This window comes from Rhinichthys klamathensis, unplaced genomic scaffold (genome assembly GCF_029890125.1).
Source record: "Rhinichthys klamathensis goyatoka isolate OS25496 unplaced genomic scaffold, OSU_Roscu_1.1 h1tg000124l_1, whole genome shotgun sequence".
Taxonomy (NCBI): domain Eukaryota; kingdom Metazoa; phylum Chordata; class Actinopteri; order Cypriniformes; family Leuciscidae; genus Rhinichthys; species Rhinichthys klamathensis.
The window spans coordinates 377,802-396,626 of record NW_026606661.1 but is presented as its reverse complement, the minus strand read 5'-3'; the positions used below and the strand labels follow the sequence as shown (position 1 = coordinate 396,626).

The 18,825-nt window shown below is 36.8% G+C and overlaps 1 protein-coding gene across 2 annotated transcripts in view; it reads right to left on the bottom strand.

Annotated features, from left to right (window-relative positions):
* ca16b (carbonic anhydrase XVI b) overlaps window positions 1–18,825 on the bottom strand; it is a 117,429-nt gene that overhangs the window by 32,514 nt on the left and 66,090 nt on the right. For both annotated transcript variants that reach the window (XM_056256185.1, XM_056256187.1), the window contains exons 3-6: window positions 12,535–12,714; window positions 9,054–9,202; window positions 2,937–3,032; window positions 401–467 (exon numbers count right to left, since the gene is read on the bottom strand). In XM_056256185.1, coding sequence (XP_056112160.1) covers window positions 401–467; window positions 2,937–3,032; window positions 9,054–9,202; window positions 12,535–12,714 — 492 coding nt within the window. The remainder of the gene's footprint in view (window positions 1–400; window positions 468–2,936; window positions 3,033–9,053; window positions 9,203–12,534; window positions 12,715–18,825) is intronic.

The following is an 18,825-nucleotide window of genomic DNA, read 5'->3' as shown; positions in this document are numbered from 1 at the left end:
GCATAAGACACTTCTTTTTACAAACCGACCCCAAACTTTTGAACGGTAGTGTTTTCATAGCACACTTCTCTTGAACTGTATCCTTGATCCTGAAAAGATCATTCTAAATTTCTCATGATATGAACACCAAGATCAAATAACCTAAAAAAAATGTCTCTATTAATCTTAATTTGCTCTATTAGAACCAATATGTTGTTCTGAAGAAGCTATAATCCAACAATATGACAAATTTTAATCTCCAAAGAGCCATACAACCAACACAAGAACTGTATATACAGCGGAAAAAGGTTATTGATAAAAACCATGTTTTTCGCTGAAGCTAAAGTGCTCAATTTGTATAATTTATTTTTATTTTATTATAGGTGTGCACTCTGCAAGCTGTTCATAGGGTTACATTTACCGTGATGGACCACTCGTTTAAGACCTGAGATGATGGGCTCAGCTGCAATGTTGTCTTTCTTCGACACCTATGAGAAACAGACAAACGCAACATGAAATTAGCGATTATTCCGTTTCCCTCTCTATGTTCAAGAAACACAAAAAAGACGGGGTGCGTTTAAATCCTACTATTATCGAACACAAGTTTCCTGTGTTCGCCGCTTATGCAACATTAAAAACTAGAGCATGCTGACATAAGCACCTTTTATTCAGGTTGATGGAGAAGCTCATTCAGGTCAGAGATGAAATATACTCACTTGTGCTCTCTGAGGATTCATTTGGTTGAACTAGGTGGGAATAAAAGAGCCCAAGGGAACCACCAATACGGGAGCTCCACATCGATTAACTATATAAAACCCCCAGGAACGGACATGTCACACTCCATATGACACCATTCGTCTAAGCACTAATAGCGGTAAGCCATAACGCTGTCACATGTGGGCGAAGATGTTTAAGTCCATCGACGTAGGTTATTCTTTCACCGTTTGGCAACGGATAAACATAGGACACACCTGCGTTCTACTTTCAGCGTGAAGAATAGGTCTGTCACATTAGTTAAGGTGTGTGAAAACGTACTGTATGAGAGTGTGCGAAGCATGTTAGTGAATGAAGGGGGAATGAATGTGGCGCTGCGTGGCAAAAAAGCTTATGTTATTTTCACGGATCCTCTCGCTGACCTGCTAAGCCTGTTTTTCTCTATATATTCATATGACATCCCTGAATACTAAGGCTATGGCACCACAAATCTTCTTCTTTTTTGGCTTAACTCATTAGGAAAACCGTGAAATTTGTGCCATTTTCACCCTCGATAAGAACATTCGTCACAGTTGAAAGAGAAGAAAAAGTACAAATAAACCAATATAGGAGACACGGTGCTGGTAAGAGCTCTATTGTATGTGTTTTTGCTCTGTGATGTCACTTCCTACGACTCGTCCCTGTTTGTAAAAAAAAAATAAAAAAAAATAAAAGTAAGCTTGTATTTGTATTAAAGCACTTAAATTAATTCTTCTACACTACCGTTCAAAAGTCAGTAAGACTTTTCTTTGACAGAAATTACTATTTTTTATTTGCATTAAATTGATCAAAAGTGACCTTAAAGACATTTATAATGTTATAAAAGATTTCTACTTCAAATAAATGCTGTTATTTTCAACTTTCAACTTTAAAAAAAATGTATCACGGTTTCAATTAAAAAACAAATCTTACAAACCTCCAAATCTTGAATGGCAGTTTAAACAAAATTTGTTATTTGAGCTGTAAAGTTGTATAAATCATCCTTTTAGTAATCGGACTACTTTTCTAGATGGATATATGTCTCGTTATGCAGGTCCAGATGGAATCAGTGCAGAAAACACGAATTATGCAGATTTTTCTGGAAAATCCGCAGAATAAAGCACAATAATTTCACTTATATACTAAATTAAAAAAATCCCCCTGTAGTCAATAATTGTATCCGTTAAAACTCATCTTTGATTATCAAAAATTACATAGAATTTGTTTCTTGATTTAAGCAAGCCTTTAAATAGATGTAATGTAACTCTACACCCTTGGCTCATTTAGTATACGCGGTTCTATGAATATGCAAATCAGCCCCGCCTCCACTCACACCAGCTCAGATATCCACTCGTTGACGATCACAAATTGACGTGATTGGTTACAAGGTAGTTTGTGACGTCAGAAACACCAGCGATTTCAAACCGCGTTTGTTTGAGACTGTCTTTGGTTCACTGCCATTTTAAGGAGAAAATACTCAGCAATGCTGTTGACTTATGAATTTGACCATGGTTTGTCTTAAACCATATTAAAAACACCACATAGACATAAACAAAATTAAAAGCTTGATTTTCACCACATGGGGACTTTAATCAAATACTTCTCATCAGAATATATGGCTAACTAGAGGAGGCCATGCTAACCAGCCAAATATTGACCTCTTGGTTGTCATATAATGGTTTATGAGAATTAGAAAGAGCTTTATTGCAAAGTATGTTAACACACACAAGGAATTTGTCTTGGTGACAGGAGCTTCCAGTGCAGAAGAAAGTACAGACAGTGCTGACATAATGGATGAAAGACTGCATGGACCTTTGTAAAGACAAGGTTTGTAGGCCACTTTTGTGCTAGTCGCTTAGTCTCACAGCTCCACTTCTGAAGAAGTTTAGTCCTACTTATTTGATGTATATCCTATTGCAATGCCTTAGACTGTCTTAGACTGTCATTATTCTTTTAGAAACTAAAGCAAGGTGCAAGTTTATTCTATCATGAAGCTAGACTTTCCTGTGAGAAAAGAGAGAGAGAAAGATGGCTAGAGGGCAGCAGAGAATGTCTGTGCTTTCTTCAACCTGTTGCTAACGGTGAAAATAGGCCCTGAGGCTACATAGGCCCAAACCAATTTTAGTCTCTTTCTCTCTTTGAGAAGGTATCATGAGCTATAAAGCTCCATTTTACAGGCTGGTAAACATTCGAAAATTGCAAAAAAAATCAAAGAAGATCTTCACCTGAAAGAAGACAGCCATGGCGGCGATGATTCGTCTCTCCTTTATCGCAGTGCTCAGACTGTCAAAGTCATCTGAATTGTAGAAATAAATCTGCATCTATGAGGCAAAAAGAATGGAACAGGGTTTTATAACAGCATTCTTATTTGACAAGGTATGAAACGGCTCATTCTAATGTTCTGCTTTGACTTTCCTGTTTAGTAAACACAATGCATTGTGGCATCAAAAGTGGTACAGTACGCTGTCAAATCCTCACGAATTGATATTCCTCTCATCATCTTCACACACACACACAATAATGGAATATCTGTCATATCCTACTTCTCTCATCACTCCACATTTTGACATCGGAGACAACTAAGGATTATACGCTCTCTCTCTCCGAGGACGGATTTAGGAAGAAAGCGAACCTCAGAACCAAATCCCCTCAGCGCGCCGCAATAAACAACATGTCTTTGTTGCCTTAAACATTGTCTCTGAACAAACGCACAAAGTGCCGCATGTCAAATAAATGCTAAATCTACTATTACAGAAAAAACAGGGACGATTGTACAAAGAGAGAGAGGGAGAGAAAGGGAAGCGGGATGAATGGCGTGTCAAAGCTTGCAGCAGCTGAGCAATCGTGAAAGAGATCGTTGAAATGCAGGGAATGAGATTAAGCCTCGCTATGACAATCACGTTCCAATTGAGCTTATTTCCTGGCAGCCTCTCTATTTGCCTGTCGATGTTGTTCTTTCTACATTTTATATTGTAGACTTTGCTTTAGCACATTTCCCTGGTCATTTAATGGTGCATGTAAGAAAAACAGCAAGCTTTCAACTAATGGGGCGGCAGTCTCTTTTGATAAGGTTGCGGACGGGAGAGGAGAAAACAACGCTAAATGCAAATAACAAAACGCAGCTAGCCATATAATAGTAGCCTATATTTAGGATAGGAAAATTGGCGTTGTGTCCAGTCAATCTTCACCTCTTAGAAACTAGCCAAATTAGCTATGGTAAAATATGAAGGGTAAACAAATATGACCCAAACTACATTAAAGAACAGGTTACAGGTTTAGTATCATTGGCCCTGTAAAAGATGCTATAATGTTGTTATGTGGTTACTAAAACATTCTGGGTTTTTCTTTTTAACACATGCTATGTGGTTGCATACTGACACTCTGGTCCCTAGATAGGATTTTTTTTCACTCGTTTTATCATCAGCAAGATGAAAAACGCAAGTCTGATCACTTAAAAAGCCATAGCACATATCTCTATAAAAAGCTGCATGATTTGAGATATGATTATCCCTACAAAGCCCACTGTATCAGTTTTGAAACAATTTCCTCTAAATTATCAACATGATCAAAACTTTGATAAAACACCTGTTGTAATCTTCTACAAGCCTTCTGCCCTTTGATTGACAATTATTTTTTTTAGCAAGTAAAAGGCCTTTAATGAGTAAAAGGTCTTTAAAGATTTTTTATAAACTTATGAATACCTTTTATATTGTTAGTGATATTTCAAGATGAACACTTTCTGGACTGAAGCAACTAAGGTCTACCTAAGTATTCATAGATAAGTATCAAATATGATACATCAGGCTTTTGAGGAACATTTGTATGTACATCTGTAAATCATCATTGTATTGCATTGCATTATATGTTTTGGCCCCCACAATTAAAACTACAGAGCTTTGATGAAGCATTTCAATATAATCTTAAGACATATTTTGGGAGATATAGAGTGACAACTGATATTTATATGCATTATTTCTCTTTAACAACATCTGCACCAAATTGCATTTTTTTCTCACTTTGGGCCTCTGAATAAAATCGAGTTGTTTTTTCCCTCTATTGCATATCTATTGCATTCTCTTGATTGCTGATCATTCACTCAGCACACATGCGTCATATGAATTAAAATAAATCGTATGTGCAAGTAAAAACATGAACTGTTAATGATGGTTCCTTGCTTTATTACAGGAAGGCGGTACAGTAATTAAAGTTTTCAAGAAGTTGTCTGTGTACGAAGAAAACGCGTGTGTAACAGTATGTTGGATACATGCAGCTCTTAAAGTGACAGCAGCCGAATAAACCTATTGCTGTCTCTGTCCTCAATGTTTAATCTAACAACAAAAGACAATGGTAAGACAAAAATCATTCACTGCCCTTGACTGGCTGAGCCCTGCTGGAACAGCTCGAAAAGTTCACTGTGCTATTAAATTAAAAAAAAAATATGATAGAGCAGTAATCTGAACAGTGAAAGTAAAAGTAGCTCCTACAATACATTTTAACAAGCATAATTAGAAATGAAAAAAAAAAACAACAGAAGGAAATATCTATTTGCTAAGCACTAATTTGATTCATATTCTTTTCGTTTATCTGCCCAATATTTAAAAAAATTAAAAATGCAATGAAAATACAGGTATCGGTGCATCCCTAATATATATATATATATATATATATATATATATATATGTATATATATGTGTATATATATATATATATACACTGTATAAATATATATATACAGTGTATATATAAAGCCTGAAATATGAAATAATAGTCAGATTTTTTTTAAATGGAAAAGTTAATTGAACCTTTAGACAATATATATATATATATATATATATTATATATGTATATATAAAATATTTTGCCTAAAGGTTCTGTATAAACAGGGTAAACATCTGTAATGAAAACAGTGTGTGCTAAAGTTTAATTCTTCGGGTTAAGAGTTCATTCAAATACTAATGGTGATGCTTGCTTTGGCAAGCAACACTAATAAAAGTGGCAAAAAGGGCAAAAAATAAAATTAACACTATTGCTGTCGTAGTTTAATTTACTGTGCTAGATAGAGCCAGAGGTCAACAGAAGAAGTCGAGAGATAATTGGATGCATCTCCAGTCTCTGGCTTCAGTGTGTTTGGGTTTTAAATCGCTAGATAATGCTTAGAGGCTATCCAGCGGCGTACAGATACACATCAATTGTATTTCTGTGTAAAAATGGGATGTATGGAGGGAAGTCGATTCGTCTAATGAGAAAGTGCTGCCAGAGAGGTGGATCCAGCCCAGGTCGTCTGACCTCTGTGCCAGCTAATTTCGAACAAACTTAGACTGATGAATACAAATGATTTCGCCTTCCCATCCTCTAAATTGTTGTTGTGTAGACACTGTAATGATAGATAAGAAATACTGCTAGATCTTGGATAAAAGCCAGTAGAGTTTGGCTCAAAATGTAGTATTGGTTTCTACTTTGAACACATTCTGACCTTGTTCGAACATTGAAATAAAATAAAGGGCTGTTTCTGTAACGGAGAGAGGTATGTCCTTGGCGAAGCAACATACATGTCGAAAGAATTGCAGGCAAAAGTAAGGCAACAGAAAACTAACCCCCAAACAAAGTAATTAAGGCCAGACAATGTCAGAAGGGGTGGACAATGAATTAATTCGCTAATAAAGAGAAGAAAGAACAAAGTTAAAGTCTTTAATGAAAACCAATCAGTCTCCTTCAGGCCTCTTTTAAATCACAGACTTTAATGGTGTCCATTTATTGTGTCTTCACAGGGGGAAATATATTACTCATTAATCACTAAACCTCATTAGCCAATTAGCTTCCTCCAAGAGCCAATACAGAGTTTATGGTGACCGAGAGTAAAGCACAGCACAAACACGTTTAGTTAATGAATCAAAATGAGACAGAAACCATGTGCGGGGGGAAAAAGGCCAGCAAACAGCATACACTTGACTTAACATGTTCCAGTGTATAATGTGTGATTGCATAACGGTATTAATGCAGTGGTGCGTCCAGTCTCAGGCTATGCACCATTTTCACCAAGTGTTGCTTTTTCTTCATTGTGAAAAGTTCAATGTGAATGAACTTCAATGTGCATGCAGTGTTTAAGGCCAAATGGACAAGGTTTACAATCAAGAGCTAATACTAATCTTGTGCAAAATAATATCTGCCAGGCAAACGAGACACTTTTTGAACAGGAAGGTTGTTTTAAAACAAGTAGCAGTACCCTGTAAGGCATGCAAAAGGAATTATACTTTATTAAAGATTCATGGCATTTCGTCATTGTTGACTGAGATTAGCACTAGGGTTCTTTTCTCACATCCACACAATTCATTCATAAAAAAATACTACTACTACTACTACAACTAATAATAATAATAAGAATAAATAAATAACATTTTATAATTATTTATTCATTTTTATTCATATTTATATACACTATATTACAATACATTTAATAATAATAACAATAATACACTGGAGGTTAAAAGTTTGGAATAATTAATGTTTTTGAAAGAAGTCTCTTATGCTCACCAAGGCTGAATTTATTTGAAACAGTTAAACAGTAATATTGTGAAATATTATTACATTCTAAAATAAGTGTTTGTTGCTTAGCATTTTTGTGGAAACTTTGATACCAATTTTTCAGGATTCTTTGATGAATAGAAAGTTCAAAAGAATGGCATTTATTTTTATTTTTTTTTAAAACATTATAAATGTCACTTGAATCAATTTCATGTCTCCTTGTTGAATAAAAGTATTACATTTTTTTTTTAAAGATCTTACTTACCCCAAACTTTTAAATGGTTAGTGTATCACGGATGCCACAAAAATATGATATAGCACAACTGTTTTCAAGATAGGTAATAAGAAATGTTTCTGGAGCAGCTAATCAGCATATTAGAATGATTTCTGAAAAATCATGTGACAGTAATGATGCTGAAAATTCAGCTTTGCCATCAACAGGAATACATTGTGTTTATCTATTTAAAATTTTAATAATATTTCACAATATTACTGTTTTTACTGTATGATTCATCAAATAAATGCAGCCTTTGTTCAAAAACATAAAAAAAAACTAATTATTCTAAACTTTTAACCACCAATGTATATATTCAGATATTATGTCTTATTATTACAATAATTGTTACAAATTTAAATAATACTGAATAGAAACATTCGGTCCATTTACACACCAAGATCAACTGGTGAAAAAAAAAACAGGCAGGGGCCACAACTTTGTTAGGACTTTGTCTTCAGAACTAGTTTGGCTACTAGTACCGGTAGTTAACCAAGAGGTAATCAGTGTTACTTTTCTAATTCCAATTAGACCAATCAAGCAAACAAAAATTTAGATGACTAACTTTTAAGACTAGTCTAAGCAGTTTATGCAACCGACCACAGAACTCAAATCATTTTAAAGATGAGGTGAGAAGGAAGCAGAATATCCTTGCTCTTTTGTGAAATGCAGCGGTCGCACCATCAAGTCAATAAAACACATCGATCCCAGTTTCATTGAGAGGCTCTTCAATTAGTGCAGATTAGAGCACCACTTTCAACCTACCGGTACTCAAATTAAGGTGGAATCCTTGAGCTTTTTTTAAAGAAACACATTTAGTAAAGTTATCCTGCTAATCTAAAAATACATTCCTAACGAGATTTTTTAAATGTGAAAGTGAGTGGTTTAAGGACTATTCACAATGCATTTACTTGTTGACCATCTCGATCTCGCACCCACTAAACAGCACTGTGAGATCCAGTAAGAAGTGTTCCATTTCATGCAGAGTTTTCCCATGCAAACAACAAATCAAATGCCTTGTGATTTAAACTAGTTTAAAGCCAGACGAAACGGCGCTGACATTCTCAACAACACTTACGCAGAAAACAGGAGAAACTTTGTGCCACAACGATACAGAAGGCTTTTTCCTTACCATGGATTTACTGTAGTAGCACTAACTGAAACCATTGGATTGTGGCAGAAATGTGGGATCTAAATGTGTACTATAGACATTAAATGTATTAAATGAGTCATTTGAAATTTGTTCTCAGATGTAATGTAAACTCACAATTGCGAGAAAAAAAGTCAGAATTGTGAGACAAAAAGTCGCAATTACCTTTTTTATTTTTTATTCTGTGGCGGAAACAAGCTTCCATAGGTTTCTACAACTTTCCCTCAGGAGAATACAATCTGCCATTAAACTTGAAAGAAATAAAGATTTGACATTTATTGTGATAATTATCAATATCGACTGATATGAAACATTTTATTGTGATCATTTTTTGGCCCATATCACCCAGCCCTAGTTCATGAACTCTGTATTATAGACATAATGTGACTTACTCACCTCTACTGGAAACTTCTTTCCATTGATACTGTGTTCAGAACCAGCCGACCCATTGGTGCTGCCCCAGTGAAACTCCACCTTCTCTGCTTTGAAGCGTCCAGGTAGGCCGGCCCCTCTCACAAAATAATCATTCCTCAGAACTATAGACACTGTGATGAAGAAAACAAGGCAAGATGAGGGAGTTAAATACTCTTAAAATAAATATTTACTTCAAATTACAATTAGCCATAGTATGTAAAACTAAGGCTCCCAAGTATATGTACAGCTTTTTAAGCTGTGTAAATCAACAACAAATAATGCATTCAGATATATTTACACACATTTAATACCCTGCTTTTCTTCAGACTGTAAAAATGCTCTAGGGGAATTTTGTCTTTTTTATGTTGACAAAGGACCTTTAAAACAAATAATGATGCAAAAAAAACTGAGTGTGCACTTTGCAGGCCAGAGTGGACACATCAGAATGAGCTTCATGGGCTCTCCTGGCACAGACCGTCACATTATACCGCATTAAGAGTCGACCTCTTGACTCTTTAAAGCTTGGATTGGTAAACAAATTGAAATATCTTCCATTGCTTCTGCTGGGTAGACTCTGCAGAAACAGGATAACTACTTCATACACTTGGTTTTCCAATGCCAATTAATAAACTTGGTCAAACTCTGAGACGTTTTTAAACATTCTGGACATTTGAATCCATTCAACTGTAAGTAGAGACAGGAAATTGATGGAATCAAATAGGAGCACTATCTGCAGCAAATAAACCCTATGCATTATTGAACCTATTTGTTAATAAATCAAAACATTAACTAACAATTTTTACAGCCAGATCATAAAAACACTGTAGATTAGGGAATACATGTTCACTATTAACTAGTTGCTTTTTAGCATGCATATTACTAGCATGTTGGCCGTTTAGAAGTACTTATAAAGCATATATTAATGCCTTTTTCTGCATGACCATATCCTAGATCCTGTAACCCTACCCAATACCTAAATATAACCTCTACATCAGCTACCTTACTTATTACCAATAAGCAGCAATTAGAAGTTTATTGAAGAAAAACTCCTAGTTAATAGTGAATGTGTTCTCTTATCTAAAGTGTTACCAAACATTCACGTGACAGTACATTTATTGAATGCTCAACTTAGAATCACCTTACAATATAGCTTATTATCGTCTCTGCATTATAAACTTGGATAGGAGAAAGCAAAAATTACTATTTCAAATTATAATTATAATTCCAAAAACATTACACATTTTTCACTTTAAACGGCTACTTTAATTGTTTTTTCATTTCATAAAACACTTAGGGCCAGATTGCTTGTGCCACAGCAAACCCTCCTTTGGCGTTAAAATACTACTGTCAGGATTCACTAAAGACACGCAGTGAAAAATGAATGCTGAAAAGGTGTGGACAGTTATTTTTGCGGCTGACATTATTGCTAATGCTAGGTGTTTCCCTTTCAGACACAAAATGTATGGGAGGAGAGTATTTAAATGAATCATGCAAGGTGATTTACTATGGTTTGCGCTAGTCAATTTACTGGTATTTGCTCCATTATTTAATCACCCAAACCAGACGTTAATTTGACCGGCTCTTGTTAGATTGCGTTGGTCATTATGAAATGATCCGGCTGCGTTTGTGTTCTTAAATTTGCACGTCGTCAGTAGATCCCGAGCAGAACTTTCCACCCCCATCGGCACTTTAATGGGATTGCGCTCTCACGCTAATTTGCCCTGTTCGGTAAATCTGGCCCTTAATCATATCGTACCATGTTAAACTGGACGAAAAGTTTTGCAGCTTTGCCACATACTCATTAGAACGACTGATCAAAAGAAACTAGGATGAACTGCAACGAACTACGTGAAGACATCTCACGTCACAGAAGCTCTCGTGTGGAGATCTGTGTTTAATTCTTAAGTAAACTGAAGTGTTGGGATGTGAGTAAACAAACTGATTCAGTGGGATATGATGAATGTTTGTGAAGAGATAGGATCTTTTGGTGAATACACAAACGTTGCTGTATGCACACACTGGGCTAAAGACTCGTGGTACTCAGGAGATGCTCGCAAGGCCGTTGCTAGCAGGGCGAAAGATGGTGAAGGTTCTAGGGGCCCCCAGCCCGAGGGGCCCCTAGGGGCCCCCAGCCCGATCCCAATAAACGTGTTTTCAACCGAGGGGCCCCCACACCCACAATGCGATTTCAATCCCGTGATGCTGGGGCTTTAAAGGATCTAATGCTGTGCTCTGTAAACAGTAGGTCTATGGTAATTATGCCACAATGAGTTGATGGTCTTGGCGAGCATTCCCAGAAACCTTCTCAAGAGTAAATATAGCGCTCTTAGAGTGTGCCATTCTCAATATCACTACTAATTAAAACCAGCAGAATGCATCATTTGAAAAGTATGCCGTTTCATCAACGATCCTCGTTAGTTTTAGATTAGCAGGCCAAAGTGGGTGATTTGATTTCCCTACAAACTAGTGCAAAAATACTAAATGTAAATGATGGTAGATAAGGTGTGGGGGACTGAATAAAAATATTTATGGCCACTAAGAATTCTTAGGAAAATGGAGAACATTCAGAAATAAAAAATTTGAATATATATTTTTTTACATTTAAATTAAGTTAACTTAATTAAATTAAGTTTTTTTTTTTTTTGCGGATGTTAGTCATATTAGTGATACACCACATTACACCACTGTTCAAAAGTTTGTGGATTTTTTATTTTTATTTTAGGAAATTCATATTTTATTAAGCAAGGATGCATGATCAACTGATCAAAAGTGACAGTAAAGACTTTTACATTGTTACAAAAAATCTATTTCAAATAAATGCTGTTCTTTTGAACTTTCTATTCACCAAAGAAATTGTTTCACGATAAAAAAATTATAATAAGAGATGAGCATCAAATCAACATATTACAATGATTTCTGAAGGATCATGTGACACAGAAACTGGAGTATTGATGCTGAAAATTCAGCTTTATATCAAAATATAAAACAGTCATTTAAAATTGTAATATTAATTCAGAAAACTTGTTTTTACTGTATATTTGATCAAATAAATGCAGCCTTGATGAGCATAAGAGACTTATGCAACCTCAAACTTTTGAATGGTAGTTCGAGTCTTCAAAAAATAGCTGTAATTAATTCTGCTCAGATTTCCACATCCACAACAGATGTACAAGCATCATAACACAATCCAGGGTGATCTTATAGGAACTTACTGAGGGTGGTGTTAGACAGTGTACAAGATGTCTACTATTTGCTTGGGCTATGACTTTCAAACTCCCTAAAACCTGATGCAATGGTGTGTCATGATGGAAACCTTTCAACATCTACATGTTTCTTACAGTGCAATTATTTGGAAACATTTTAAAAATGTAAGTGGCCTTAAGCTAAGAGTGTAAATAAAGATGGTCAAAGTTCTGAAATGAGAGCAGATGAGGATTGTTAAAAGTTTAATTTGTTGATGAACCTGTTTTGCCCGTGTTCTTCATGGTAGTCCTGTTTGATGACTTGGTTTCAAAGCCATTCAAGGTGAGCTCCTGGCACTCCTGAGAGACTCGGGTGTCTTGATCTAGGATGTCCACTGGAGACTGATTCCTTTCCCCACATTCTGGATAAACGGAGGCCCATCTCCGTGGTCCGTAGGTGCCTGTGAAAGGATATGGAACAATGAACAAGAAACTTTTCAATACATTTGCATTACATTTATTCATTGGCAGATCCTTAAAGTCCTCATGAATTCAAAATTGACCATACTTACTTTGTTTGCCTAAATTGATCGTTTTGTGGTGAACAATTCATCCATGCAAGTCAATCCACACACAAAAAAAATTTGGCTTCGTAATCTTTAATCAAAATCTGAAATTTCCCCTCCCCTCTGCATTGGAGGACCTTCCCTGATGACGTAGGTTTCACGGTTTGGGCGTCTGCTTAACATCCGTAACCACGCCCCTCCAACTGACAGTAGACAGGCTGAATGAAAACACCTACTTTTCTAGATCCAATCAGGTGCTAGTTGGAAAAAAAGCCACGCCCACTATTTTTCCTCATTTAGTATTCCGTTTCTCTCGGAAATACGTCACAACACTGGAGAAAAGTCGTTTGCAACTTCCGGTTCACGGGGACTTTAAAAGCAACCTCAAATGCGACACATCAGTATGAAAATTAACCTTGCTAGTGCCATTTATTTAGCCTCAACATAAATCTAGGCCCCATCTAAGCATTCAAAAATGTAATTGTATAGTTGATGCATAACGTCTACTTGTCTATGAGATTTTAAAATGCAAATCATGATTTTAGGTCAAAATTTAAATGGATAGATAATGGATTTGCATTTTTTGACCTTTTTTTAATCACATTTGTCCTTCACTAGTTCATTTTAAAAGGTCCTGTGGTGTGGCAAATTATTTTTTTTAAAGCACAAATATATCATGTAGTCTCTGTTTGCATGAGGCTTCTCGATCAATAAAAATAGCATGAATAATCATTTAAAAAAAAAAAAAAAAACATGTATTTTTTTTGTGTAAAAATGAATGTGCAAAATGCTGTTTAAAATAGTTTTAGACTGAGTGGATCATGTCATGCATCAGGACAGAATTAAATTCCTCTGTTGACTAAACATTGACTCATCTCTGTCTACCAGTTGAGGAAAAGTACACATTTGCAATGTAAATCAGAATTAGCAAAACACAAATGCAATGCAAACTTTTTCTCGTAATGTTGTTGAGCTATCATTTGCTGCTCATCAGCCATCTGTGTTAGCCTAAGACAGAGAAATATGAACACGCATGTTCTGCAAGCATGCAGTGTTAAACTGATGAATGGTTTCATTACCAGTGGTGGCAGACATATCAGAGTCCATGTCAAAGTGGTGTATTTAAATTGCCTCCTAATGGTTAATGCTTTGCACTTCAAATTAAGTCTCCCACACAGTATATGAATAATAATCTGTGACATTTAGAGGGTTGTGGTAAACAGCTATATGTATGGATGGGATTCTTAAGAGCAGTAAAAACCATGGCTTTGCTCTTTAACAAGCGTTAACTATCTTAAGGAAGTAAAGGAAACTCCTAAGGAAAACTGTAATTTTAATCACAGTTTTTCAGGCTCCTGCAAGGACAAATGTGCACGACAATATGTTATTATAATTTCTGAAGACCAGTGTGGAGCCTGAAGCTAATCACTCCAAATTTAGGACCGGCTTCTCCAGAGTCAGATTAAATCGACTTTGCTATGGCAACCTGAATACATAACAAAAAGGTACAAAATTTAACTAACCACTATAATTTCCTCATGAGGACTGCTGAGATTCTCACCAGCCTAGATAGTGGAAAGTGGAAGCAGAGGTGAAAAGCCTCACTGGATTGGACTAAAAGGTGCATGGTTGCCACCACAACGCTATCTCGTGTACACACCGAACCGTGTCAATCCATGATGATAAATCAAATGCAGTCAAAAAATGTTAATAAGTATTTTATGTCATAGGTTCAAAGACAGCAGCACATCAGATTTGCCCTCGGGCTTGAGGGTCTGATCGTGGTGTCAAGAATAATGTTCTCTCTAATCTTCTGTGCTAAAAGTCTGTCGACTCCCAACTGAGCTCAGTCATGCTTATTTTCCCTGTCTATATACTGTATGAAATCCTGATGATATTCTGAGGGCGCTTTCACACTAGGGTTTTGCTGTGGACACGAGTCAGTTTGACAAAGTTTAGTTTGTTTGACTGGTGTGGGTCGTTGGTGCACAGTAGAGTACGGAAATCCACTTTCACACCAACCAAACGCTGTCAAATTGACTCGTGTCCACAGAAAAAGCTCTAGTTGTCCACTTTACTGCTTTTCTACAAACAGAAACCATAAACAAGAAGTTAATATCAAGTAGTACGAGTACCTTACATTTTAGACACCAATATTGCCAGTTGATGGTAATTTAAACATAGCCTTTGTAAAAATATAAAGCAAATGTTAAATGTGCAAAGTCGGCTAGCAGTCGGCAGTAGTCGGCTAGTTTCACACATCCCGAATTCAGTGACTCACTCATTGACAGTCACTTGTTACATTCCTGAATGCTTTTGAACAAATCGATATGGTTGATTGAATGACTCAATGATTCACTCATAAAAACAGTCACTTGTCAACACCTACTGCTGTATAGCTGCGACCTGCAGAAAGAGTCACTGAATTATGCCTAAATGTACAGATGTACAAATCTAACTAATGTACAGATTAATTTAATCAAATCTAATCTAATCTAATCTAATATAATGAAACACCCAATATTGCTGGATGCTAGTGGATCAAGCAATCGAAGACAGAATGCCCTGACCAATTTCAACCCAACACCTAGGTCTCTGGAACAGGAACACTGAGACCACGAGAGAATGGCGGAGCTCTCTTTTCCATCTGACAGATTAAGGTCAGATCACTTTCCATTGGGACAGAAGAAGTCACGGTTCTACTCTTTAAAGGAAAGGTTACTCCTCTTACCCAATTAATGAGGGGACAAGTAGGTCATTCCAAAGTTCTTGGCCCACCGCTACAGTGCGGAACTCTCCTCGGAGCTCTGCTAACTGACATACATTTTCAAGCGACGGCAAAGCAACTGGTTTCTCAGTTGTGAATATTTTTGCATTCTGACAACACGGCTGTTCAGGTCCAAAACGATGAATTGATGCAACAATCTGATGCAGTTTCCCCCCCTATGTTACAGGCCAGTTAAACGCATTCTGTGGGTTATCTTGCTTCTATTGTATCTCCTCGGGGTTCAGTGTCTATGCTTTTAGGCAGGCAGCTCGGATCACAGTCAGCCACTTGCATTTTCCACCCATTTTCTTGGTGCTAATAGGAATCTTAGATGAATGCTGGATTATCCCTTTCCACCTCCCCATTGATTTCTCCTTGGGCCAGACTCCTCTATTCTGATTTGTTAAGTGCTAGCACGGTGTGCCCCAAACCAGCTGTCGGTTTCTGTCCCAGCAGGGGTTGGATATCTACACAAAGACACTTCACCTGGAATACTCATTTTCCCGTCCAGATTCAGCCTTTTTTGACATAACCCCCCACCCCCCCACAGCAATGCAGGACACCATCTTCTCTAAAATAGATTTAAAACACCTGTGCAAAGCCGAGACGAATTCCCTCCGCTCTCTGATCTCCTAATTAATTAGTCATCTGGGTTCCTTTGTGAAAAGACCAAGACGCTGTTCTCATCCTAAGCTATCGGCCCACGGTATTTCCTGCACGCCGTCCCCTTCCGTCTAACTGACAGTCCACAAATCTTCATTGAACCATTTAATCTCTCTGTGTCACAGACTAAACAATTGGCTTTCTCTGCATCTTCAATTGTGTCAGTGACACTACATCCACCCTGCCAGGGTGATCGACAGATCACACTCTTTTAAGAGTCATTCAGCGTCTTCTTCACTTCAACACTTTGTTCATCCGTAAGGACCATATACATATCTGACGTCCGGTCAACACAGACAACGTGCCTCACGAGTTGCAAGATGCAACAGCTTTCATCACATCACACTGAGAGATGTGTTGAAGGAAGGTGATAGCTCTGACAGTTTTGTAGTGTCTTCCTGTGTCTTGCTCTTGCAAACGCAACAAATTTTCACCGACAAAAAGACGAAACCTATCAACTCTTCTTCAAAGACTGAGAAAAAAATGTCAGAGGAGATAATTAATAGGACTTACAGGAATAGATCACCTAAGAAAATTCTGGATTTGAATTCTGTCATCATTTAATCACCCTCATGTCTTTATAATACTCGTTATATGGACAACTACAGTTGAATTTTTTTTCAAAATATCTACTTTTGTTCTCCACAGAAGAAAGTCATACAAGTTTGGAACAATATGAGGGTGAGTGAATAATGACAGAACATTAGAATTTTGGCTCGAACTATTCCTTTTAAGGAAGTATGCCATTATTTACTCTCATGTTGTTCTAAAGCGAGTCTCAGCCTATGACGTAACGCCCACGGACCACTGGCTGAACGCCTGATGCATATGGCACACTTAACTGGAAACACTACAGGATTTTCGAACTTCGAAAACATTATCTGATTGGTTGAATTCTTCAGGATGTCCAGGAGACGTGTGTTGCGTTGTTTAACGGTCCGAAACTAAGATGTTGTTGTGCCAAACCCCCTCATGGAAGAAGAAAGCTGTCCTGTTTACAGCTGTGACAAAGAGCGCTGATCAGGATCAACTAAACGCTGGATATACAAAAGTATGTGAAGCATGTAAAGTTTGCGGCATAGACTCTTTAAAATACGTACAACACGGTTTTACACAGTACAGTTTTACACACGGGTTTGTTATTGTAGGGACATTGATGTTACATTTTCAAGTCCCTAAGCATGATATGGAACAAAATTAACTGTGATTGGTTGCTTTACATGTCAGTCAGACGGCCTCTGGGCAGTCCTTGGCCAATGAAACCTGCAATGGAGTCCAGACCTTCTGCCATCAGTCTGTTCCAAACCCATATAATTGTAAAGCGTGAATTACATTTGAGAGCTACAGAAGAGGCTTTATGGTGCTTTTTTACTCACTTTCAGAGTAAATGAATGAATTATGCTCTAATGGTTTCATTGCCATTCACTGATTGTTGAGAATTTCTGTTGGAATATATTTCAAAACATTTAAGGGCATCAGTATGGATCATAAGAAGATATTATATGCCTCAAAGCCCTTTTGCATTTTTTATTGACACTCCAACGTCAAGGCAGTGTGAGCCATGCACTACATATATTGTGTATTTGCAAACAGATCCCTGAGAGATGCAATTACGCTGCAATACTTTCGCTCTCATTGGTGCTCCACCAGCTTAAAGCAACACTAAGTAAGAATTTTTACCTTAAAATAATGTTTTCAAAATCGTTTCAGTGGTTCATCAAGTCGTGACATGGTGAAATGTACTTATGCCACCGCTTTGCTAAGAAAACTACAAATTTGACTTTGGCAAGCGTTACAATTGCCGTTAGGTGGAGCGTACTCGACAGTAGACTACAACTACACTTTCATAAAATCATGCATCATACTCTACCTTGTCTGTGGCCATTGTTGATTCCAAAGCCGGTGCTGGATAAACAGAGAGCATGTGCGTGCGCGTGCGACAGTAGGATACGGTAGGCTAAATTATTTACGACAGCAGTAATGGACAATTCCGCTTCCAACCTGTAGGGCGACCGCAGAGGAAAAGTTCCTTGGTGTTGCTTTAAGATTTGGCTGAATTTAAATGTGATTTTGCATCAAATAAGCACTGATATATACAGGTGTGGCTAGTCCATACAATACACCTCATGTAGAAAGTCTTTGTTGGCTGTATTTTGTTTTCTTTCACTCTTTTGTAAAATTTAAAATCTTAATAAAAATACTTATATATATATAAAAAAAAGAAAGTCTTTGTTGGCGTCTTTTACTCTATCAAATGCATGGATTTCCTTTATAACACAATTTTATGCAGCAATATATAAATATAATAGCAGAATGAATTGACTTGGATAATTACATCTTGTACGACTCATCATCCTTTCCAGATATATTACCATTTATCAGCCATTACACTCCTCATGGCCTTTCTGTATATAACAGAAATATCAATAAACCTATAACAGCCTCATCTACATGAAAGACTGCTGCAGATTCGATGGGCGACTTGAACTACTTGCAATCATGTAGCTGTGTGCTAAATCTGACTGCTTTCCTAACTTCCTTCTTTCTTTCCGCCAAGAAATAACTCATCTTTTATG